This window comes from Ammodytes marinus (genome assembly GCF_949987685.1).
Source record: "Ammodytes marinus genome assembly, chromosome: 14".
Lineage (NCBI taxonomy): Eukaryota > Metazoa > Chordata > Actinopteri > Uranoscopiformes > Ammodytidae > Ammodytes > Ammodytes marinus.
The window spans coordinates 17,844,127-17,869,534 of NC_137218.1; the positions used below are offsets into that span (position 1 = coordinate 17,844,127).

The 25,408-nt window shown below is 40.9% G+C and overlaps 2 protein-coding genes across 5 annotated transcripts in view; both read left to right on the forward strand.

The window, feature by feature from the left end:
* Positions 1–13,697, forward strand: part of sptbn2 (spectrin, beta, non-erythrocytic 2) — a 32,063-nt gene extending 18,366 nt beyond the window's left edge. Inside the window, exons 19-39 of one of the 3 annotated variants that reach the window (XM_080041267.1) lie at positions 348–550; positions 664–754; positions 944–1,090; positions 1,309–1,572; positions 1,863–2,087; positions 2,198–2,287; positions 2,438–2,716; positions 2,806–2,936; positions 3,057–3,261; positions 3,385–3,759; positions 3,859–4,103; positions 4,219–4,357; positions 4,503–4,587; positions 5,036–5,232; positions 5,433–5,560; positions 5,668–5,743; positions 6,754–6,831; positions 9,090–9,268; positions 9,511–9,684; positions 9,870–9,912; positions 10,038–13,697. In XM_080041267.1, the coding sequence (XP_079897393.1) occupies positions 348–550; positions 664–754; positions 944–1,090; positions 1,309–1,572; positions 1,863–2,087; positions 2,198–2,287; positions 2,438–2,716; positions 2,806–2,936; positions 3,057–3,261; positions 3,385–3,759; positions 3,859–4,103; positions 4,219–4,357; positions 4,503–4,587; positions 5,036–5,232; positions 5,433–5,560; positions 5,668–5,743; positions 6,754–6,831; positions 9,090–9,268; positions 9,511–9,684; positions 9,870–9,912; positions 10,038–10,250 (3,567 nt within the window). In that variant the 3' untranslated portion in view covers positions 10,251–13,697. The remainder of the gene's footprint in view (positions 1–347; positions 551–663; positions 755–943; positions 1,091–1,308; positions 1,573–1,862; positions 2,088–2,197; positions 2,288–2,437; positions 2,717–2,805; positions 2,937–3,056; positions 3,262–3,384; positions 3,760–3,858; positions 4,104–4,218; positions 4,358–4,502; positions 4,588–5,035; positions 5,233–5,432; positions 5,561–5,667; positions 5,744–6,753; positions 6,832–9,089; positions 9,269–9,510; positions 9,685–9,869; positions 9,913–10,037) is intronic. The other 2 variants (XM_080041268.1, XM_080041269.1) reach the window with 2 other exon arrangements.
* Positions 13,698–15,294: 1,597 nt separating this feature from the next.
* On the forward strand, positions 15,295–24,298 carry dpf2 (double PHD fingers 2). Of its 2 annotated transcripts, XM_080041698.1 has the most exons (12): positions 15,295–15,401; positions 16,460–16,620; positions 16,877–16,984; positions 17,754–17,929; positions 18,023–18,115; positions 18,351–18,429; positions 18,833–18,874; positions 20,959–21,099; positions 21,209–21,340; positions 21,441–21,553; positions 21,643–21,724; positions 21,968–24,298. In XM_080041698.1, exons 1-12 carry the CDS (start codon positions 15,370–15,372, stop codon positions 22,048–22,050), a joined length of 1,242 nt encoding a protein of 413 aa, XP_079897824.1. In that variant the 5' UTR covers positions 15,295–15,369; the 3' UTR covers positions 22,051–24,298. The 2 variants fall into 2 exon arrangements, with proteins under 2 accessions (XP_079897824.1, XP_079897825.1); XM_080041699.1 differs by lacking the exon at positions 18,833–18,874.
* Positions 24,299–25,408: the final 1,110 nt, after the last annotated feature.

Consider the following 25,408-nt stretch of genomic DNA (forward strand, 5'->3'; position numbering starts at 1 on the left):
TGAGTTTTTCTGATTTTGTTTACATTTAAGCCAGTTATGTGTTTTCCTACACCTAGCTCTCAAAATCAGAGCAAATTAAACGTGAGCTGTAAGTAAGCTGCACTGTGTAAGTTGGCCATATGCATGGATCTGTACAGTGCAAGCCACTTTATTAAGTCTGTTTTTATTTCATGAAACCCAGAGACAGACAATCATAGTTTAATGTGGCAAAAAATCAAAATCTTAGATTTTATAATGATGATGACTTGTGAATAAATTGTAAACTAAACTGTCTGTAAACATAAATGTTAAACAAATACTGAACATTCCTGTCCTCTATGTGTAACATTCCTTCCCTCTCTGTGTAGGAGTATGTGCTGTCCCACACAGAGATGCCCACCAGTCTTCAGGGAGCAGAGGAGGCCATTAAAAAGCATGAGGATTTCCTCACCACCACAGAGGCCAGTGAGGAAAAGATAAATGGTGTGGTGGAGGGTGGACGTCGCCTCATTACCGACAGTAATGCAAACTCTGAAAAGATCCAGGAAAAAGTTGATTCCATCCAGGAAAGGTAAGAGCTACTGTAAAATAAGAATGAAAAAAACACACATTAATACCGTCAACATTAAACGTTCTTCATTTTGGTGTTTAAAAAGCTAATTTAGCTTGCTTCATTTCCTCCAGGCATCTTAAGAATAAGGAAGCTGCAAATGAATTGCTCGCAAAACTTAAGGATAATCGTGAACTTCAGCACTTCCTTCAAGATGGACAGGAGGTATAAAAATAATAAAAGTGTAATCAAATGATATAATGCCATAATGATGTTTAAGGGAAAATATGTGAAAATTAAATGTTACTGTGAATATAAATGGCTCCTTGAATTGTAAGAATCTAGCTTGGAAATTTGTGTTCATGATATTAAAAATAATTCTTATGCCCTTATTCCCTTTTCTCTTTTCTGTAGCTCACTTTGTGGATCAATGAGAAGATGCTGACGGCACAGGACATGTCTTATGATGAGGCCAGAAATCTTCACAGCAAATGGCAGAAACATCAGGCCTTCATGGCAGAGCTGGCCTCCAACAAGGACTGGCTTGACAAAATTGATAAGGTATGGACCCTTTTTATAATGTCTTGTCATTAATGAGTGAACACTTTTTGAAAAAAATAAATAAGAGTTTTCTGAAATGTAATTCACGACTTGGACATTCATTCATCCGCCTGTTGTTGGGATTGATAATGGTTGGTGACAGTCTGCCTGCACTGTCATTGCCAAAGCAGCCACATGAACATAAATGAACCTTGTCCTTGTTTGCTGTCTCCCAACAGGAGGGTCAGGCGCTGGTGGCGGAGAAGCCGGAGCTGAAACCTGTTGTACAGCAGACCCTGGAGGAGCTGCAGCGTCAGTGGGAGGAGCTAGAGGGCACCACCCAAACCAAGGCCCAGTGTTTGTTTGACGCTAACAGGGCGGAGCTCTTTACACAGAGCTGCTCTGCTCTGGACGTGTGGCTTAAAAACCTCGAGGGTCAGCTGCATAACGATGACTATGGCAAAGATTTGACCAGTGTCAACATCCTGCTGAAGAAGCATCAGGTAGACAACACTGTTCAAGCCAAGCACAATCCATGCCACCTTTTGCTGTCAAGAAATTCACATATATAACAAAAAATTTTATGTTTAAGTCTGATTTTTAAATGTGCCCAAAAAACTATGTACAGGAATTAAAAAATGTTATTACTACTTAATTTAAATTATATTTTAAAATACTATTTATAAATCCCTAACTTGCTGAGTGCATGTGGTGGAATTGGCTAAATCTGTTTAAAAAAAAAACATAAAAAATTCAAATATCTTGTCTAACATCTCCGTCCTGTCCTGGAAAGATGCTGGAGAGCCAGATGGAGGTCAGAGAGAAGGAGGTGCAGTCGCTCCAGTCTCAGGCTCAGGTCCTGACGCAGGAGGACGCTGGAATCACTGAGGTGGACGGCCAGCAGAGGCGTGTCACTGACAACTTCTCCAACCTTCAGGATCCTCTCAAACTGAGGAGACAGCGACTACTCGCCTCCAAAGAAGCACATCAATTCAACAGAGATTTGGAGGATGAAATTGTGAGTCGGATCACCTGACTTACTCCGTAAATTAGATGTAAAAGTATGGAGTAAGTTAATGTTTTCTAGCGTATCCTGTTATGCTAATTTTTTATTTGTTCTTCTCTCAGCTGTGGGTGAAAGAGAGGTCGCCCCTGGCAACCTCCACAGACCATGGAAAAGACCTGCCCACTGTTCAGCTGCTAATCAAGAAGAACCAGGTACTGTGATACAAATAAAATAAAGGAAGATGAGAGTGACTGGCACTGACAGTTATCTCAAAATTATGAAACACCTTCACTGAGTATAGACCGAATTAAAAATTGAAGTTGCAGAAATATGCCAACCCACCTTCTCTGTTACTAAATCAGACATTGCAGAAGGAGATCCAGGGCCACCAGCCTCGCATCGATGACATCCATAAACGAGGCAAGACTCAGAGCGAGGTGGAAGGTGAGAGACAGTCTGTCCTAGGGGAGCGTCTTGTTGAGCTGCGGGACCTCTGGGACCAGCTGATCGCAGAGACAGACAAGCGCCACGCCCGTCTGATAGAGGCCAACCGCGCTCAGCAGTTTTATGCCGATGCAGCGGAGGCCGAGGCATGGATGGGAGAGCAAGAGTTGCACATGATGTCAGAAGAAAAAGCAAAGGTAAGAGATATAAGTGCTCTTAGGGTTTTACAATCTGCTGTCTTCAGAAAGAAAATTGAGAAAGACATTTTTTTTTTTGTCGCTCAAAGGATGAGCAAGGCGCACTAGTGATGGTCAAGAAGCACCAGGTCCTGGAGCAGGCACTCGAAGACTACGCCCAAACAATCCACCAGCTGGCCAATAGCAGCCGCCTCATGGTCACCAGTGAACACCCAGAGAGGTGATACAGCAGAAATTCAGAATGTGGAATGGTCAATTGGCCCCGAATGCCTTTTTTTTAATGAAAGAAGTTGTATACCCGTCACTAATAATCTGCTTTTTGTGGTTTGAATCTAAACAGCGAGAGAATCACTTTACGGCAAGCCCAAGTTGACAAGCTGTACGCAGGCTTGAAAGACCTGGCTGAGGAGCGTCGTGGTCGGCTCCAGGAGAGACTGCGGCTGACCCAGCTCAAGCGAGAGGTTGATGACCTGGAACAGTGGATTGCTGAGAGGGAGGTGGTTGCTGGCTCTCATGAACTAGGACAGGACTACGAACATGTCACAGTGAGTTTTTTCCCCTCTCTCCGTCACATGCTTTGGAGACACTATGGCTCAGGGAAATTTAGCTAACTTAATTATGTTTCCCACTTTTGTCCTGATTATTCTTTCTTTCCTTTCTTTCGACAGATGCTGAGGGACAAGTTCCGGGAGTTTGCTCGTGACACCAGCACAATAGGCCAAGAGCGTGTCGATGGTGTTAACGCGCTGGCAGATGACCTGATTGAGTCCGGTCATCCAGAGAACGCCAGCGTGGCAGAATGGAAGGACGGGTTGAACGAGGCTTGGGCTGATTTGCTAGAGCTGATTGACACGCGCACACAGATGTTGGCGGCCTCCTTTGAGTTGCATCGCTTCCATCAGGATGCCATGGAGGTGCTCGGGCGTGTTAAGGAGAAGACGGAGGGCATTCCTTCTGACCTTGGCCGTGATCTAAACACTGTTCAGCATCTAAACAGACAGCACAATACTTTCGAAAATGATATCCAGGCCCTCAGTGGACAGGTCAGCTATCTTGTTAATAGAGAGATGTTTTGATGGATTCCAAGAGAGCCATGTCAGTAACAACCTGAATGTCTCCTCTTCCTCTCTGACCTACTATAGGTTAGCCAGGTGCAAGATGACGCAGCACGGCTGCAGAAGGCCTATGCTGGGGAGAAAGCAGAGGACATTCAGAGGAGTGAAAACGCTGTGACCTCTGCCTGGGAGAGCCTGCTGCAGGCAGGCCAGGCCCGCAGGCTCCTCCTGCTGGACACCGTGGAGAAGTTCCGCTTCTTCAACATGGTGCGAGACCTCATGCTCTGGATGGACGGTGTCAACCTGCAGATTGACGCACATGACAGTCCCAGGTGATTGTCATTTTACTATATGCTTCCATTTCCATTTACCCTGATAAATGCTGTTTTAAATTAGTGTTACAAGTTTATTTAAATATTCACCCCTCTCTCCTTTCTGTTGTCCCAGGGATGTATCTTCTGCAGGATTGGTCATTGCCAATCATCAGGACATCAAGTCAGAGATTGAGACCAGGGCAGACAGCTTCACTGCTTGTATTGACATGGGAAAATCTCTCATCAACAATCATCACTATGCATCTGACGAGGTAGTGTGCAGTGGTTCACTTGTATTGTTGTTTGCAGCCATGTTAATGTGTTATTCAAGAAACTGAATACAAATTCATAGCTGATATTGAGTATATGCTTCATTTGCATGTGTAGTCTCATAACTGAACATTCTTTGGTTCATAGATCCGTGAGAAACTGGCTCAACTCGGGGAAAAGAGAGAAAGGATCAACAAAAACTGGCAAGACAAGATGGACCATTTACAAATTGGTATGAATGCTTTACATGTTTTAGAGTCTGTATACAGGCACATTGAATTTCACAGGACCATGGCAAAAAAGGTTAGGGAAAGTACAGTCTGTACATGTTGCTTCAGATTAAATGTAACAGATACAATACAAATGGGTATTTCCAGTTTGAAAGCCTATGAGACACAAACTATTTTCTCCGTTAAGACTTGTAAGAAAATGCACAATGCAGGTTACACGCTACATTATATTCTCCAAGGCAAGTTTGCCTATGTGATTGCTTTTGATTGCACTATTGCAAAATAAATATTAACTAACTATTTCTCTACATGTGTTCATATTTTTTTATTGTGTTGCCACTTTAATTATGTTTTATTTACTGAATATATACACCCGAATATATGCATGTCTCATTCTTTGGTACACTCTCCCTTTTTGTTTTCCTCTTTCTCTACCTCTCTGAATCTCAGTGCTGGAGGTGTTGCAGTTCGGGCGAGACGCCTGTGTGGCAGAGTCTTGGTTGGCAGGGCAAGAACCTCTTGTGCGAGCAGCAGAGCTGGGCTCAAATGTGGATGAGGTAGAGAGCCTAATCAAGCGCCATGAGGCCTTTGAGAAACTTGCTTTAGCCTGGGAAGATCGCTTTGTGCTCCTGGAGAAACTCACTACCGTAAGTGGAGATTTATTAAATCACCTATCAAAATTTGTGGTGTATCTGAGAATGGTCTGGTTTGTTCCGAGGTGCTGCGTAGATTCAGAAAATGAACAGCAAATCAGCCACACATGTATGAACGTTGGCACGGATCTTCCTCCCACTCAAGGGGTTTTAAGTTTAGATAGCACTACTGAGTTCCTGTTTTATATTTTCAGCTTGAGGAGTATGAGATGCAGAAGAGGCGAGAGGAAGAGGAGCGAGCCCGGCGACCCCCTACACCACCCCCAGCACAAGAAGTGGCCCAGTCTGAGGCAGAAAGTCATGCACATGATTCAGCAGCCAGGTGAACTAAAGCCCAGTTTTGTTAAAAGAGAAAGGTGTTTGTGTATAATATGAACAGACTTTGTTTTTTCTTTTTATTAACTTGCTTTCCGTCACTCTTAAACACAGAACCAGTCTGGACCAGACCACTCTCAATCAATCAGTGTCAGTGAATGGAGTACACAGCGATAATGACACATCTCAGGTGAGACATGTTTTTGTAGATGCAATTGTTTTAAATGATTTACATTGTTTCTGCTCTGTGGTGCAATAGAGTAATATTAAACAGATTTACAAATGACATTTTATCTTGGGGCTGTAGCATGTAATGTCCTGTATTGTCTTTTCAATGTTGTCTTGCCTCATCTGCTATATAATGATATGGATTTGTAAGAATAACGCTCAAATCTGTATTAATAAGTTTAATAGAGTAAGAAATAAAAAGTACTGGTAAATTGCATTTATGTTGCTACGAAAAGAACACATGCAAAGCTTTTCTAATGTTATATTACTGACAAACAGAAGTCCAAACCGGTGAGTATGCCATGCATGTGTCCTTGTCTTGTGTCCTTGTCTTTGTGTGTGTTGTTTGGTGCATATATTGAGATTGATTGATGTTATCCAATTATATCCAAACAAGTACCTGTTTCTGGTTTTGCTGATGGGTATTATTGATTATATTTAAGTTTATAGTTTTTTATTCATTTTTTTACAAAATCAAGTTTGTAGTGTTGTAGCCCTTTTTCTGGGAAGAATCAGTGCCAGGTTTGTAGTGGAAGAAACTCACCCATCACCTTATGAACCCTGATTCAATGGACAGGGCACCTGTGAGGAGGGGGTTAGTTTCTGAGTGTCAAACAGTATTCTTAGATGCATGTTACCTCTCCTCGTGAACATCCTCACTGGCAGATGTAAAATAAGCAACTGGTCCCTTCCTGTGCTTCAACAGAGATGATTGCAGTCTAGAATGGAAGCTTGTGGAAGCACACATATGTTTAGGTCTGCAGCTGAGACAAGAGAAGAATCGGTCAAAGAAAGGGAGACATTTCTCTGTTAATTGACCTTGACATATTTTATGTTTAATCCACAAAGTTGCTAACAGCTCATTAGAAGCCAATCTTTATGGGAAGGTGCCTGAAAAGGTCTAGAAGTATTACCCCATTTACTAACAGGTTTCAAAAACTTCTTAACAATGTCTTATTGCGTTTTTACCAGCAGTCATTATCACTATCGTTGTCAGCGGGAAAGAAATCAGAGCCTAAACGTGTGTGTAAGCCAAAGCACCTGGAACGTGTGAGTACCAAGCAATGGTCCACTTTGTAGCTTCCCCTCGCCCCCCTTCACAGCCACCGCTTAGCTCCTGGTCAACTGCAGTGCCTCTTCTGTTCTACCTAGAAGGCATGGCTCTCTGTCACAGATGCAAACCATTGCTTTATTTATTCATGCTATATGCAGTTAAGGCATGCATGCTGCTGATTCATGAACAGATTGTTTTCATTGATCAGTCTGACCATGACTGGGGGGTATTCCATCCAGCAGGATTAAGGAAAAGTCTAGCTCACTTCAATAAATCAGGCCTAATTCAGTGTGAGTTGCGTTCCATCAACGTGGCTCATATGAATCCTTAATTTATATGCCTCTGAACTAGCCTGGTCTGGGGCCGGCTAATGATCAAGCTTACAGACAAGAAACAGACTCACAAACGACAGTTTGTGAGGTAAATTTCTGTGCTCACATCCCGTTTAGAAAATTAAAGAGATTATAAAAACCCTCTTTAACCTCTTACATTGTCTGCAAATTCAATTAATCTGTAAAATCTAATTTATATAGCACCAGTTACACAGATCATATGCAACTCCAGAAGTAATTAAGTGCTTAAAGGAATATAAACGTCTAAAAGTCTAGAGCAATTTTAATAAGTAAAATACTTTTACAAGGAGTGCAGAGTCCCCAATAGGGGCAACTTTTATTTCAACTCTTATTGGACAACTTGTGGGGTAAATCTGTTCAATGTGAAAGACCACAGCTTTCTTTATGAAATGGAACAGCCCCCTCACCCACGGTCAAAACTACAACATAAGGCATTATGGGAAATGGGCCGTCCTTTGATAGTCTTTTCATTCATCAATTCATAAGGGCTTAATATGTACCCGGGATGTGTGCACTACGCAAGGCTATGCAGGCAAGGCTTGAGTTAGCATTGATTAGACAAGGAAGTGTGTCAATGGAACCACCTGAGGCATTAATTGGTAGATGACGCTAGTGTCAGCCTGGCCTTTTAAGGTGAGCTAGGCTTTCTTTAGCTACTTTAATGGAATACCCCCCCTGAAGTGACTGTAAATGAGAACCCCAGCGTTGTTAATGTGGTGTAGGGCTGCAACTAACGATTATTTTGATAATCGATTAATCTGTCGATTATTTTCTCGATTAATCGATTAGTGTTTTGGTCCGTAAAACGTCAGAAAATGGTGAAAAATGTTAATACATTTTCCAAAGCCCATGTTGACGTCCTCAAATGTATCGTTATGTCCAAAACAAACAGATATTTCAGTTTACTGTCATAAGAAGATTAAAGAAACTAGAAAAAATATTCACATTTGAGAAGCTGAAATCAGAGAATTTGGAATTTTTTTATTAAAACTTACTCAAAACGATTAATCGATTATCAAAATAGTTGGCGATTATTTTAGTAATCGATTCGTCGATTAATCGTTGCAGCTCTAATGTGGTGACAATTGTAGCTGTTCAAAAAGCCCATTTATAAGTAACTTGTTTTAGTCTTACCTTAAGTTATTTGTGTTCAGATCCTGTTTTGAGTGTGAAAGTCATTTGATGGAGTAATTTAACAGCTCTTTGTAGGAGAAAGAAATATTTATGAAAACACAAACCTCTCTTAAGATGATAATGCTTTCTACTACTGTAACAATTGAGCACTTTTGCCCGAGGATTTGTTTTATTAACATTCATTTGGTAAATAAAAGACAGAAGTTGGATCATTTAAGGCTTTAGAGAGTTGACCTGTAATTAATAGTGCTTACATATGTGTTTCTGTCTGTTTGTATGTTACACATGAAGAGTTTTCATTTAAGTTACTTAAAACAAAGTAAGATTTGATTGAGGAGGCAGGAAAATATTATCTTATGTAGTATAATAAAACCATTGGGAAATTTCTATCTGCCACCGTTCCAAACAAATCTCATATCGGGTTTCTTCGGTACATTTGGATTATTATGAAAATATAGACCTTTTAACTATACGTGTTCAGTGTAGCCTGCATGTTTCCCATATGTATGGTTAGTTTAATTGTATGGCGTACCCATGTAAGTGACTGTAATTGCACTGTTTGATGGTGAACTGTGCGGTTATGTGGCCCTTCTGAACCCATGCTATGCTGCTGCCTCAGGTAATCATACAGTGCTGTCAAAGCCAGCGTCATCATGGCTTTTCATGTATGGCTAAGAATGGCTGCTTTGCTGCTCACTGCTTCCATCCAAGCAATTTGTTGTTGTTCTACCTGCTCACCACCATGCATGTTCTGGTTTGACCCACAGGGTTCAGAGTCTGAGTCAGTGAACGGACCGGGCAGGGACAGCGGGCTAGCATCTTCCCGCCTCGATCCTTCTGCCACATTACCAAGCAGGGGTGGAGCAGAGTCAGACCCAGACACCATGGAGGGAATGCTCTGTCGAAAACAGGAGATGGAGTCCCACAGCAGAAAGGCAGCTACCAGGTGAGTGTTGTTATAAGAGGGGAGTAGGCCATGTTCATTTAAATAGACAACATAGGGTCCAGTACATGAAATATTGTTGTTAGTCCCAATTATTATAAAATCCATTTTCTGGAAAACTTAGTTTTTTGGTTCTTTTATCTATTGTTTTCTCTACAGTACCTGGCTGTCGGGGCAAGATATGCTGTAAAACGTAATAACTCCATATATAGAGATATAAAGTGTATATATATTTGCTCCCATAGGTCCTGGCAGAATGTGTACTGTGTCTTAAGAAAGGGAAGTCTTGGTTTCTATAAAGATGGCAAGAGCGCTAGCAATGGCATTCCCTACCATGGAGAGGTACCCATCAGCCTCGGGGAGGCTGTGTGTGAGGTAGCCAATGACTATAAGAAGAGGAAACACGTATTCAAGCTCAGGTGAGATGACACTTGGTAACTAAAAACGTCAGAACAGAGAATCCTGATACAGTCCGGTGTTCACTCTGCTACACTTTATAAATAAAATGAGAGGCTGTGATGAAATACATCAAAGTTTGCCGTATAGTGAGATGTGTGCTATAATTGGTAGCTTATGCCTGACCACTTCAAAACTGTGTCTGCAGGCTAGGGGATGGAAAAGAGTACCTGTTCCAAGCAAAGGATGAGGTGAGATGTTTTGGAACAGAATAACTTTACGATCTACTTTCCAAATACAATGTATGCTTGTGTGTTTGTGTGCTTTCACTCTACCTGAATGATGAAGTCTAACAAATGTTTCTGACTGTCTTAAGGTGGAAATGAGCTCCTGGATCCATTCCATCCTTGGCTCCATTCCAACAGGTTCAGGAGACTCGCCAGTAGGTCAGCGGGCGCTCAGCCGCGCCATGACCATGCCTCCCATCTCCCCAAGCTCAGGCGATGCAGGAAGTGTTACCATGCGCAACAAAGACGGCAAAGATAAGGATCGTGAGAAGAGGTTCAGCTTCTTTGGCAAGAAAAAATAGAACTCTTGTAAAATCACCGATGGAAACCGCATTTTTCTCAAAATTTTAACAAACTTAAGCAGACGGAGAGGAAAGTACAAACAGGTCCCACAAACACACTGCTCTCAATGCAGCCCCCCAAGGAATTTGTCGACAGCTACTGTACGTAGCTTACAAAAAATTGTGTTTCTTTTATTTCTCTCTGATTCTCTCCCAAGCCAGTTCTATCCGTCATTTACTTATTTGTTCCCTCAATCCATATTTTACATTTCAATGCACCCAACAATGAAAGCCCTCATCCAATTTCAGCCAACCAGCAGAGCTTATTGGTCTGAGTCAGTAACCGGTGCGGTTGGCATCTGCAGGGATCCAGTTCAGTTCCAATCCACCAAAACGGCTCACCTTCAGCATGAATATTTTCTCTTCAGTGAGTTTTGATGGGCTGAGCCATTTTGATGCCGTGTCACTAATACATTTATGGATGATGGCTTTTCACTGTGGTGCAATCTGGTTTTATTTCCCAACTTTCAAGCGCTCTCTCTCTCTCTCTTTCTTTGGGAAAGGATCACATCAGTCTCTTTTATGTTCTTGGTATTGATGTTATTAACCTGATGGATATTATTGCTGTTATTATTATATTATTATTTATCTTTTGCTATTGCTGGTTTGAGAAAACAAGCTAATTTGACAGTAGATAATCTTGATTCATGTTGTGGAGAGAAACAAATTTGGTTAAACTAGTAGAGAATGTTGGGCTTGCCCATGTATGTTTTTTTTTTATTATTATTTTTTTTTAAATAGGAATGACAGTTTATGAGGTGTTTTGAGAAAAAAATAATAAAGCTCATGAATTTTTAGCAGTGTGCATTAAGTGATCACAAGTCTCATTGGGAAATTATATATATATATATTTAATATGTGGTTTTATTTTTTATTTTATCTCAAATTTTTGCCTGTATTTGATTATTTCTTTTGGGTGATCTTTTCTGCTTGATTTTTCGACGTTCTCTTTTTTCTGTACAAAGCAGAGAAGATTAGTTTTCTAGTGTGTGCGTGCGCGCGTGTGTGAGTTGTGGTGCTGTGGATTTTGCACGTTTATGTTATTTCCTAATCAAACGTGGCCAGATGAATGCTGCTTTTCTGTTCGCAAATGTAGGCGACAACCACACACAAAAAACCCCAAACAATTTACTGGAATGATTACATTCCAATCCGCTTTACTTTGCTTTTGGTTTTTATTATATGTTATCTGACATAACCAATGAAGTTCTAATATATTTTTCCGTTCTCTATCTACTGGTGTGAAGGCATGGGGGCAGTTTATAGATACAAAGCTGAAGCACATTTTCTGTGGCAAGAGCAGAGCAGCTGTCGGATCTCAATACAGGTGAAGTGAGGGCTGTGGAAGGTAGATTGGATAGGCAGTGAAGAATGTGCTTGATATGCTACCTAACAGAGAGAGGTGTACCGAGCCTTACTTGAACCCATTACAGATACACTGAACCCCTTTTTACAAACTCATCCTCCATTCGAACAGTCTTAAAGAAAGATTTCTTAGTACAAAGATATGTGTTAAAAAATGTGCCCTGTGGCAATGATCTAATGTATGTCAGTGGATTATATATGCAGGTACGATATGAATAAATAGTAACCAATTGAAAGCTCTGCTCTCTAGCTGTAGCAGAGGGAAAAGTCCTTAATTGTCTCTTAGATAAGCTTTGCGCTCTTGCATATGTGGCATGACTTCATGTAGGTTTATACTCGTATGTGACTCATCATTGCTATCTATTCTCTTCTGTGTTGATGTACTCTGAAAAGTTGAGATCACTTCATATTCAGGTTTGGAGAGCAAACAATTATATGTAATTGGCTTTTACAATGATCCAAAAAGAGATAAGGGAATTTCAAAATAGTCTGTGTAAAATAAAATCATAGGCATATATTTGTATTCTCAAATACTATACAAGTTGAAATTAAAATTGTTAACTGTTAGTCTAGTCGGTAACTTAAATCCAAGTGTTAACTTGCCTTTTCTAACTGCCAAAATGCAACAGGAAGTTACTGGATAACAATTCTGCATTTAAGAGTTTCATAGATTTTCTTAGTCAGTTTATAGAGATCAATTATTTGTAATTTATTACATCTTGAAAGTAACTATTTAAGCTGGTAATTGCCTGGATGTGTATACCATGTCTTGGAGGGCTGGTTATGTCCACAAGAATGTCACACCAAAGTGTTGTGATAACACACAGCTGGAAGTAAACTTGTGTTTGGTTGCAGTTTAAACAGGTTAGCCTTAATTTTTAAAATCCCGAATGAATGTGGAGCCACTGCTCCAACCCAAGACCCTCTAAGTCTGAGAAGAACAATATATTAACCACCGCACGGTTGGACTGGGTTATGTTGACAGCTCCCAAACTTGATCTAACTGACTGCCTTGTCTCAGACTCAGTCAGTGGGACTTTTATTCCTTGGTGTATGACGGAGCTCCTAGTTTATGCAACCTAAAACTAAGCTAAGATGTGGTAACCAAGTCAACAAGGTCATTGCATACATAAGTGAGCCAACGCAGTTATCGTACATTGTGCACAATTTTTGAATGGGGGGAGTCCTCCTTCCCTAGTCGATGAGCTATTTTAGTGACTATGCTAAAGCATCCAATTGATGTTAGGGAGTTCAAGTCTAAAAGGTCACAAAGTGTATTTTCTTATCAGCTCATTTGAATGTGAATGATTACAATTAGTTTGGCCAAATTGGTCATGTGAAGCAAAAATATCGACAAGCGCTCTCTTTCACACACTTGCACATTAATGTCTACTGTATATTTAATGCAGTATGACCACGGCAATCCAGTCTCCTTGAAATGTCTTCAGCTGGCTGTGATGTGATGTTGCGTATGGCATCTTTTTAAATTAACATAGTGCTACTGGTGAGCTTTGACCAGAACATGGAAAGTGTATCATTAGTGTCAAAGAGAGGAGCTTTTAGGTTATGAAAGTACTTGTAACAATGGGGTTACTTAATGAAGAAAAAAATAACTTTACTTGTTAAGTATTAGATATGAGTGAAAACAGACTGGTGATGATTTGAGCTTCCAGTTTCAGAATAAGGCAGGCTGTTTGCTGTCTAGTGGGAGCTTGTATTTTTTCATCCAGTGGTCTGTCTTGCAGCATTTGATAAGCCTGGCCACCTACCTTCATTTCTCATGACTTTTGACAAATGTCTGTTCCTTCCTCTGTAATTCAGAGTTGTTAATACCACTACTATTGTTAATTGCTATTATTACATTATTGCTACTGTTGTTACTATTACTACTACTGTTACTAATGCAACTTATTGCAAAAAGTATAACTGCTGTCCATTTTCAGGTACGCGTCTGTAATACCAGACCCTTCCACACGATGTCAGTGTGCTGTGGAGCATTTTCATTACGAATCGAAAAAATAATGTTTGTTGACCTGTGTATCTACATCTAATATTAGGAATAATAAAACATGGTTTAATCAAAATCATGATATCGGTGCGGGGTTTTTTATTCTAAAAAGAGAATGGTGTGCCACTGCTCCAGCTTCTTTGTTATGCTTATAATACGAGAGAGCAAGTTGGATATTTGAATTAGCCTATGGTCAGTTGGCTGTAGGTGATGTAGGGCTATCTCAATATACTTCAGCTAAATGTGGTCAGATACATTTTGGTTTGATTTGGGATTTCACAGAATATTCAAGACACCTTTGTGGTAACACACCATACTAAAATATACTGGGTCACTACAGGAATTTACTATAATGTTTGGGCATTCAAAAGAACACATTAAAATGGTAACCATTAGCTTTATCCTGATGTTTGTCCCTTGTGTGTCAAGATCCTTAAATACTAGATATTTTATTTCCCATAATGCAACTCGATAGCTTTTTTCCATTAGATTCCTACCTCCTAGATGGCCACTTCTTCCAAAACTATATAACTAAGTTATACTATCCATGTCCAAAACCCATAACCCCAGTTTTTTAAGCAGGTTGTTTGTTATAAAATTATAAGCCTCTTGACCTACCTCTTGAAGATTTCATATGGGGTATTTTTTGTAAATAAAATTACTGTTTAGTAATACTACGTGAGTGAACTGAACCTTGTGTAGAATTGCTTCTCTTTCAAAATGCAAGATACTCTAAACCAAATGGGCAAAATTAAGATCAACAATTAGACAGCCCCAAATTCAAATCTGAAATGAGAAGTCATTGAGCAATTAAACATTCCAGTCAGCTCTGTTACAGGCACAAAGATGTTGAGCATCACCCCCACTCCCCCCATAGTCAAAACACCGATTTAAGAAATCACAATAAAGCAACTGCAGCAAATGAGATGCTGGGATGGATGTTATCTAAAGAGCAGAGCCTTTGTTAAATCATAGTAGTTTTAATCTTTAGCACTGGAGGACGATGAAGGTGGATCAAACACCTAAGAAAATAATGAGCCAGCAAGATTAAACACATTCAAAGTTCATATTGAGGTAAACGGGTGTGGGAGGGACAGAAGGACCGTCTCCTCCGCATATCTGAAGGAGTTAAACTTGGCCTGTGAGAGAAGTCCACAAAAGAAGGACTTTGGAGTAACAAAAAATGTAATATTTGAAACCAGAACCAGTAAATCCAAATGTTAAAAATCCAGTCACACAATAGCCTAGCTTTCAAATTGTTTTCTTCTAGACATAACATGGACACAATTAACAGTGATAAACTGAACGTCTCTTTAAGTGCAGACTTGTCCTCTATGTTAAGACCATTTTAACTTACGTGGTAGTATCGGTTCGTTCAGGCGTTAGCTTTGTTCTGGAGAACCAGCACGCACATGAACAGGACCTCGACAATTGAAGAAGCCGAAATCAGCCATATTTTGACATGTAAGTAATGTCTTCCATGAAAAAGGTCCACGTCTTGCTCCAACGGGAGCAACACAACTAAACTAACAAAGGCGTGAGAAGGGTGTCAAGAAGTCTGACCATTAATTTTGTATGATTAAAAAAAACACACCTTGGCAATGCCACAACGCCACCAGCAGAGGGCGCCAAGTGCCGTATATGTGCCTACAAGTCCAGACGGAGGGCACACAGTGCCCGGGGCCACTTTCCCCATTGTAAAGCAAGATGGCAGCTGTTGTTGAGAATGTTGTCAAACTGTAAGTGTTGGACTTTTTATTTCTGCGCACTTTACACCTGGCTTCTCGACGCAAGCCACGGTCACGCCACACCGGCTAAGTGATCGGTACAGTCGCCGACCGTGTCGTTAGCTAGCTTAGCAACATTTCCGCTGACTTATTAAGGTTAGCCAACGCTGTGGGACCGTCGTGTGTGTCCACATCCTGGAATGGAAGTGTAAGTTAACAGACACGAAGATGACGCTTCTGGTACATGAATCACGAGTCTGTGTATTTTAACAGGCCTCAATTTGAGTTATGGGTATTTATAGATGTATTATTGCTACTTGTTATTTTTTTTCTGCTGCCGCGGAGCTAACGTCAGGGAAGTACAGTAGCTAGGTGGCTCGCTCGCTAACAAGCTAAAGGGAAGTATAAGTGGCCAACGCTGTTAGCGGAGGCGGTAGTGCTGTGGCCAACGGCCAACTAGTTCACAATGAATGAAAGACTGGCCTTGAACGCCGCTCCTTTTATGTGGAAACCCGCAGGGTTACAGCCTCTGTAGCTGTCATATAAGGTAACTCTTTGGAACTGTAAAGTTAAAGCTCGCATTGACCCGTACCCGGTCGTACTAACATGTGTTTCCAATATCCGGCGATGTCAGCTGTGGTTGATGTCAAACGTTTGAATGTAATCAAACGTAACGGTATAAGCCCTTTCTAGCCATGGTAGCCATGTCAAACTTTCAACTAAACTACACTTTTTGAAGTAACCCGGTTGTTATTTTTGTCAACTCATTGATGTACGAGAAATAAATACAGTAGTTTTATCAAACTAAGCCCATACAACCATGAGAACATCAGTATTATAGAACAATGCTAAATATAATCTAGAAAATGATATTCATGTCCTTTTTTAAATACAAAATATTCACTTTAAGCAATTATTGGTTACTTTTGCACCATCACACAGTCATCGTTTAGTGAGTGAGCTGTTTTTCTAGCAGCACATTGGAGTTAGATATCAGGTTTTCAACTAAACTTTGAATTGTGACTGCACTGGTATCACAAGTATCTGGCTCCCATTTTTTGTTGTGTCAGGTTGGGAGAGCAGTACTACAGAGATGCCATGGAGCAATGTCATAACTACAACGCCAGGCTGTGTGCTGAGAGGAGCGTCCGAATGCCCTTCCTGGACTCTCAGACCGGTGTGGCTCAGAGCAACTGCTACATCTGGATGGAGAAGAGACACAGGGGACCAGGTGATACACAACACCGTGCTGTGTTCCACAAAGGGCCCTGTTAAGACTCCTTACATTATTTTTAGTCTAAGATAAGTCAGTTGCATTCCTTATATTTTGCCTTACTACTCCAATGGGTGAAAATAATAGGTCATCAAAAGACTTAAGACAGTTACTAAATGGATAAAAAGGGATCAATGGGTTCAAAATTCTTAAGTTGGTCCTCTGTTATAACCAGTTCAGTGTAATGTAGAATGGATCTGTTGTTCCTTATAAGGTGTGGCTCCCGGGCAGCTCTACACCTACCCTTCCAGGAGGTGGAGGAAGAAACGGCGATCTCATCCTCCCGAGGACCCGCGGCTTATCTTCCCTCCTGTTAAGTCAGGTACCAGCTCGGCTCCTCCTCTGTTTAACTGTGTCAGCTATTCAGAAAAACTACCAGATGTCTTATTGACTTGTATTAATTTTTTTTTTAATGAGAACTTTTTCCTTTTTAAATGAAATCAATCTCGAAATCAATACATCTTTTTATTTCTAGCTGTAAAGGTAATTGCATGCATCAGAATGTTCCTCGGACAGTCAGACATTTCACTGCCTGTGAAAGCCAGGAATATTCCGGAAAGGCATAACGGATCATTCCAGCATTTTTGTTTTGATCCGTTAAGATTCCTGCATCATTCCCGGAAGCCTATACTGAGTGTGTGCGTTTGCTTGCTGAGGTGACGTAACAGGGGCGGGGAGAGTGTAAGTCAGAGCGCAACCAGGGATTTAAATATCTCTAGGGCATTTAAATATCTCTGAGGGAGCAGTGGCCGAAGGCAACAACAAGCAACAATTTTGTAGACTAAGAAAGTAAAGTACAAAAGTTTTGAAAGAGCCAGGCAGCAACGCAGCTTACCTTGATGCGTCACATGCCCCTCTTAAATTCCGGGATGAAAAATGCTGTGTAAATGCACTCACTTATCCGCCAATATGCCGGCTTTGCTTGGTCCAGTGTAAATGGACAAATGAAGAAAGCCGGCATATTGTCGTTTTGTCAATATGCCTGAATCTCTGTGTGCAAGACATCTCTTGTATGTTTTTTATTTTTTTCATTTTTCTAGTGAAACAAAGTTTTGAGCTTGTGTCTGGACTTCTTTGTGTTTTGCTGATAGAGCTAGACGTAGGAGTGAAGAAGGATGCTGTGTTGTCGGCTGACGGCAGCAGCCTGGAGGCCCTGCTGAAGGGCGATTCATTGGAGAAGCGTACGGCCGCCGAGCTGCGAGGGTCTGAGGAGGATTCAAACCAGAGCGACTACACCGGAGGCCTGAACCCTGCTGGCCGCAGAAAGGTTCACCTTTTCAGCTAGCAGGAGTCTCCAAAAATGGATTTGACTTTTCAAATGGTTTCCCGCTCATTTCTTATGGTCATTCTCTCGACACAGAGAGTCCTGGAGCCTGACGACTTCCTGGACGACATGGACGATGACGACTATGAGGAAGACACGCCCAAAAGAAGAGGCAAAGGGAAGGGCAAGGTAAATAACTGCAGTTTACTTGAACACACTCTCTCTAAAGTCCATCGTGTGTGTGTGTGTGTGTGTGTGTGTGTGTGTGTGTGTGTGTGTGTGTGTGTGTGTGTGTGTGTGTGTGTGTGTGTGTGTGTGTGTGTGTGTGTGTGTGTGTGTGTGTGTGTGTGTGTGTGTGTGTGTGTGTGTGTGTGTGTGTGTGTGTGTGTGTGTGTGTGTGTAAAATGTCTCTCTCTGTCCTCAGGGCCGAGGAGTGGGCGGTAGCAGGAAGAAGCTGGACACTGCAGCGCTGGAGGACAGAGACAAGCCGTTCGCCTGTGACAGTAAGTCCTGATAGGGTAGAACTGCAGATGTTAACAGGTGTAATGTTTTTATTCCCCTCCCTCTAAATGTATTCCATCTTCCTTCCGCTCGCTTGATATATTTCGTTAGTCTGATATCTCTAAAGCTAGTCTAGGCTCAGCTGTGTTTCTTTTCATGTCATACATTTATTTAACTTGCATTTCAAAACTGTGTGGGGGGCCTATGGCTATGTTTCTTCCACTTCTTTGCTGTTCTCAGACTATGTATCTGTATTGCTTAATGTGTTTTTTTCTTCCTCTTCTGCAAATCATTTTCACTATTAGCCTCAGTCTTCAGTAGCTTGGCGCTGACTGTTCTTTTGTGAGCCTATTCCTCTGAGTCTCTGTCTGTGCTTCTCTCCTCTCTTTCTCTTCTCTGTTTCAGACGCTATCAAACAAAAGCATATTTCAAAACCTTCTGAAAGAGGTATATTTTTTTCATTCCTTTTTGACTCCAGTCTGCCTTGTGTATTGTCGCCACTGCCTGTTTTCTTTCTATTTCTGTCTGTGTGACCAAGTACAGTGTTTCCCCTAGGCTTACTGCTTTTTTGGGAGGGGGCTGCCCGGGCAAACCCAGAGGAATAAATTAAAAATAATATCCTTATTTTTACCTTTTTATTCTTTACAAAAGCGAATTCTTTACAAATATATTTTTACAACAAACCTTTTTTTTTATTTTATTTTTTACTACTGAAACAATAATTTTACAACAATACGTTTTCCAAATGTTTTTTTTGGAATATTATTAACATTAACATTAGTTCACAATAGAACAGTTTTTTTATATAGGCTACATTTTTACAAGTAAAAACATCCATTTAAAAAAATTTGGACAGCCTGTTGCAGATTAGGATGAGGATATTTGTCTTGTTCTGCACATTAACTGGTAGCCTAGTAGAACGACTAACAGCAGAGCCAACGTTAGCATTCTCTCCACTGGTGTTATCTTCAAGTTGGGTGTTTTTAAAAAACAAAACAAAAAAAACAATTATATTTCCGCTGCTTACCAGACAATGGCAGGGGAAACACTGAAGTAGAATTGCTCTGTGTCATTCAGTTCATAGGGTAAATGTTTTGTTCTGCACAATTTGCTTAAATGTGATTAACTAGAATCGGCCAAAGATATGAGCCAAAAGATAAGCTGTGGCCCATGAAAGTAAGTCTTTCCCCTCAAGCTAGCTAGTTTCATGTTTTATGCCTCGTTTCCACCAATCATTTCGGTTAGGCCGGGGAAGGTAACCCTAGATCTGGCTGGGGTTTCAACTGCCAGCAGCAGTGATAACCATGATAACCACCCTTTTGGGATCGTTGGGACTACTTTGTACCCAACTTTTCACAGTCGAAACCCAAATAAATGTGTGCCCCGAACCGAACTGAACCACACCGCTCAGTGGAAACCAAACTTTAGAAAGGACTACTGCTGTCAGTTTGATGAATATTTCTCACAATAGTCCTGCCACCGCACACAATCATTCTGCATGTGACTAGCTCTCTGTTTTCAGGAACTTCAGCTTAACACAGCAAAAACTGTCTTGGAGAATAATCACTCCTTTTAGATGACATTTGAGGAAATGAAAATAAGAGAAAGCATGGAAGTGCAAGGAAGAAAAGGAAGTTTATCTTTGGGTGTTTATCTTATGACAAACCTCACTCGCAAGTAGCAGCTAATGTGCTCCTGTTTTTCATTTTCAAACTTGTTGACTTCAGCCTCCAACCAACGTGATATCAAAATAAAGTAAAGGCGTTTAGCAGCCAGCAGTCACAGCACTCATGATGTGCCATTCCTTATGTTGTTCATTATGTTTGCCTGTGTACGGGCGGGCTTAATCATTTCACATTTTTACTGCTGTGGACATCCTGCTAACGTTAAGACAATTGGGCCCAATACGTTCTCTGAAAATTCCCCCAAACTTTTTGGGCTATCATGAAAGAGGAACCACTGCAATCTGGATACCTATGATAGAAAGTATTTATTTCAGCTGTTGTATTAAAGGTGGAGTCAGCAATCCTGGAGAATGCTTGTTGTCGAAATCACGTTATGTCAAAATCGCTGAATACCTCCTCATGATCTGCTACCTGTCCTTACTATGTCCTTAAAAAATCCAGTGTTGATAAACAGCCTAGGCTCTGCAAACCTTCATGTTGCTAGCAACGGTGGGCCCACATTTTAGACATCCACTTTTTCTACATACCAGTTAACAGAGCCTAGGCTGTGTATAAGAGACAGATTTTTGTTTTCAGCGTGCATACACAGTACTGACAGGTAGCGGATTGTGAGGAGATATTTTCTGATCTTGACAAAGTGTTTTTAACAAGTGTTCTACAGAATCGCTGACTCCACCTATTTGTATCGTTTGGTTGCATGTAAAAATGGCATGATGGCAGCAAATAGAACTTGTCCACCCATCCATGAGTCTAAGCACCCTTTTCACCACTGACTTTGCATAACATGGACTCACCTCATGTATTCTTTGTTTTCATACACATCTTGTTTTCTGCTTTTGGTGGCAGTCTGTGGGAAGCGCTACAAGAACCGTCCTGGCCTGAGCTACCACTACGCCCACTCCCACCTGGCTGAGGAGGAGGGGGGCGAAGAGAAGGAGGAGATGGAACCCAACGAGCCTGCCTTGCCGCTGCCCAGTGAGCCTAAAAGTGAGAGATCATTCACTGCAGATAGAGATGCCATAATTAGGTTGCTGTTGGCTTCAATTTAGTGCTGGATGTTTGGAAAAAACACTGACACTTTCTGTGTATTTTTCAGCTGCAAAGAAAGGCCCAGATGGTATCGCGTTGCCTAATAAGTACTGTGATTTCTGCCTGGGAGACTCCAAAACCAATCTCAAGACAGGACAGTCAGAAGAGCTGGTGTCCTGCTCCGACTGCGGCCGCTCGGGTACGTTTGAGACAGCTGGCTGCTGATTTAGAGAAAAAAAATAAACAACTAGTAGCAATCTTTCAGCATGTTAAAGTTCTAAACCTTCTTCTACACACAGGCCACCCCTCCTGCCTACAGTTCACTCCTGTGATGATGGCCGCCGTGAAGACGTACCGCTGGCAGTGCATAGAGTGCAAGTGTTGCAACATATGCGGCACCTCGGAGAATGACGTGAGTTTACCTACATTCAGGTGTTGTAGTTTGCGCAGAATTCTGAAGTCTGGTGTTAAGTGTTCTCGTCGTTCCCAATTCCTTTCCAGGACCAGCTTCTGTTCTGTGACGACTGTGATAGAGGCTATCACATGTACTGCCTCAACCCACCCATGGCTGAACCTCCGGAGGGTAAGAAGTTCACCACATGTTGTGTTCTGCTTTGTATGACAATAAGCCTGATCTCAGCTGGAGATGCAACCATCCACCTTTTTCTGGTTGGATCCCGATACCTGGGTTTGGATATGCGACGCTAGCCTGCTACCTTAGTGCACTAGTCCTTCATAAATCAGTTACTTTTTAAAGCTCATCGACATACTGCTTACGTCTCGGACATTATTAATTTTTCCTTTTTTCTTTAATTGTGTCACACAGGGAGCTGGAGCTGTCACCTATGTCTGGACCTCCTGAAAGACAAAGCATCCATATACCAGACCCAGAACGCCCCATCATCGTGATGGCTGCCCAGCACACACTCATCACTCCTCCGTCCTGCAGCAGTATGCTTTACCAGTCAGGATAGATGATAAACTCCACTGAATAGCAGACCGCAGAGGGAGTGTGCTCAGAACAGACAATATATTGTGGAAAAGGGAAGCATCCCTTACCAAACTGGCCTCACTTCGCTTCAGGTATGACTGTTGCACAGTTCCAAGCTCAGATTCAGCCCCATTGATTCTTATTTTCACCTCTTAGCCAGAGAGCCAATTTTGAGCAGTATGTAATTACATCAAGATACTCAGCACAAATAGCCAAAATCTGACTTCCTGTTCAGGTTTTTTACTCTTTCGCCTACACAAAGTCTCTTAAACCTTGTCTCTAGTCTGCAATGTACTGATTTTATTATGACTAAAGCAGAAATAGAGCTATGAGTCAAGTAGAATGCCTATGCTTGCACAGCGTAAATTAGACATTTTATAATATTTATATATTTCTATGGTATATATATAATAGTGTTAAGTATGTACAAATTGGAAAAAAAGAATGGAAATGTAATGGTCTTTTTATTGGTGCCCATCTCATCATTATGGAAAAATCCACAACCACATGTTCTTTTATGGCACTGCTGAACATTAGTGATTCACTTGGAGTCAAAGGGATCTGCTGAGAATGTAAATTATTGTCCCTCTCATCCACTGCCACATACAATCTTAACACAAAACAGGAACTACAAATAGAAACCTTGACGTCAGAGTGGATCCTTATAGTGAAGGACTTCAGGAATGGCACGTTACACTTTAGTCGTTGACTCTGGCACTCAAGGCTGGTTGAGCTGTATTGAGCTCAAGAGGATGCATAATAGACATAATAATGTGCAGGCTTCAGGCTCTGGGGCCTTTTTGACAAAACCGTCAGTTTTCGCTCTGGTCACCTGGCCCTTGTTTGGCAGATGGGATAATTATTCCAGTCAAATCCAAAACGATTCCTGCTTGCATTATCAGCCAGTTAAAGGGATAACAAGTCTTCATCGCTGTGTTGTAACAGTTTGCTGATCATGCACCATATCTGATATTGTTGAAGTTGTGACACCACTAGAAATATTTTAATGTAATTGAGGACTATGTGACCTTGCACCTCTGACAATGTCAAAGCAATATAAGAGCTCCTGTAGGATGTGGGGATGACGGGGACTGATTGCAGTTTTCACTTAAGGCTCTGTTGGCAGATAATGTGCGATACTGTACATGTTCTTTCTCTGAAAAATGGAAAATGGCAGCAGTTATGGATGGAAATTGTAAAAAAGAAAGAAAAGAGCGATTATGATGTGTATATGTATAATCCAATGAAGAAACGGCTTTTTGTTACTACTTTCATAGTTTTATTATGCAATGGTTTCCAGGAAAAAGTCCAGCTGAACTGCTACTGCAGTTACTTTACCTCAAACAGAAACAGTATTTAAAGGGTTGAAACACACTGTTGATAGAGGGGACAAAAGGCAGCGGGATGAATAGTAATGACAGCTGCAGTGTCTGCTTCAATAACCGCATATTCTACAGGTATACAAGTGCATGCTCAGTAATTGTCTGCACTTTCATATGCTACGTTGTCGTCCCAAAGGGGTCGGGACGTGGCGTTTATATAAATTAACCAGGCTGTCATGACGTTTTTATAGCCAACTAACAATTACTAAAGCATTACACAAGTATAACTTGGCTTATTTTCTCATCACATTTCAACTTAGTTATTCCGAGACAGTGGCTACTAGAATATTTTGCTGGTTGTTTTTTTTGTATTCATGGATGATGTTTTGCGTACCTAATGTGTGGGACATTTTGGGACTTAAGTGGAAGTTGCTTTTCTTAGTTAATCCTGTGATCTAGGTCAGACCCGAGCTGCTCTCTTCCAAAGCTCAAAAATAAGAAGCAAAGCCCATAATGTGATTAAGAGGCAAATTCTGAAGCTGCACCTTCAACAAGGAATGTTTAATGAATGACAGGACTTTGTACCTTCTAGGCTGCCCTCGAGAGACGCTATGAGCAAGAAGGAAGTCCACCTGTTGCCCTCATATTATAATTTCAAAAAATTCAATATTATGTTTTTTTGCCCTTTTTTTTATTATTGCTTTGGAAGAGAATTGTTCATGATTTTTTATTTTTTTTTAAGGTCATAGGTTTACTAAGTAAGTGAATTATTTGGAAGTTAACTTTGATTTTCGATTGTGATGGAATGTTTTATTGTACGAAATTTGTCTTCAGGAAAATAAAATACTAGGCACTATAACCTGACGGTGTTCTTTTTCCGGCTTCCTCATTTGGGTGTATTAAGGAAAGGTTGGGATAATACGGATAATATAAATATCAGCAAATCTGATATAAGGTTGAACTGAATCAAGTCTCAATTATTGCTTTTAGGCATGATTTCACATCTCGGTGTTCAAAATGTGGAGTTCCCCAAAGCTCCATTCCCTGGCCTCTTCTGTTCTACATTTAAGTGCTCTCACTAACTCAGATTATGGAAAACAAATATCTGTATATGTATATATCCAGTCACCAGCCTACCATTGCCACTCAATGGAAAATAACAGGTGAAACAGATGAAATTTTATTGCACAGTATTTTTTATTGGGTTCAAGATACAACAGTCTTCTAAGATCCAAATTGACCTCTAAGCAATACATAAATATCTTCTATTTCCGACATCGCAGCAGAATAAACAGAACATACTTTGAGTGCTGAGAAACCACAACGAGTCGGCTACAGCTGTTTGATTTTGGTGCTGTCTCTCCAGAGCTGTGACTGGCATAGAGAGATTATTACTAGATTATACAAGAGTTAAAAGCAGAGACTCCCAACAGCTGAGTGAAAGAACACCTTAAATTGCTGAAAGTCTACTGGCAAAAAAAAACAAGAAGTAACTGATGGTTTAGGTTGATGAAGATGGTGATGAATACGCTGAGAACATTTCTAGTGAAGACAATGCCGAATTAAGAGTAGGAAACAACTGACTGTTGATTACTTTCAGTATGCTGTGTCATGGTGGTTGTTTTTACTCTACGAGTGGCCCTAACTAATCTTCATGTTTGAGAAACTAGGGGAGTCTTCATCAAAAAGTCAAACAATGATTTGACTTGTAGTTTTTCCTTGTCAGAATCAAGAGGCCAAAGTACAGAGGGTGTTGTGTGCTGGTCAGATTGTAAAGGCCCACTGGAGCAAATTGTAATTTGTGATGTTGGACTATATAAATACATTACCTTGACTTGGTTAAAATAATCACTTGACAGTCAAGCTACCAGCAACAGTTCAAGTGTGCAGGAGAATTATCACATTTTCTTGTTTGTCTGACATTTTAAACGCGCATCCGTTCACCATTAAGTTA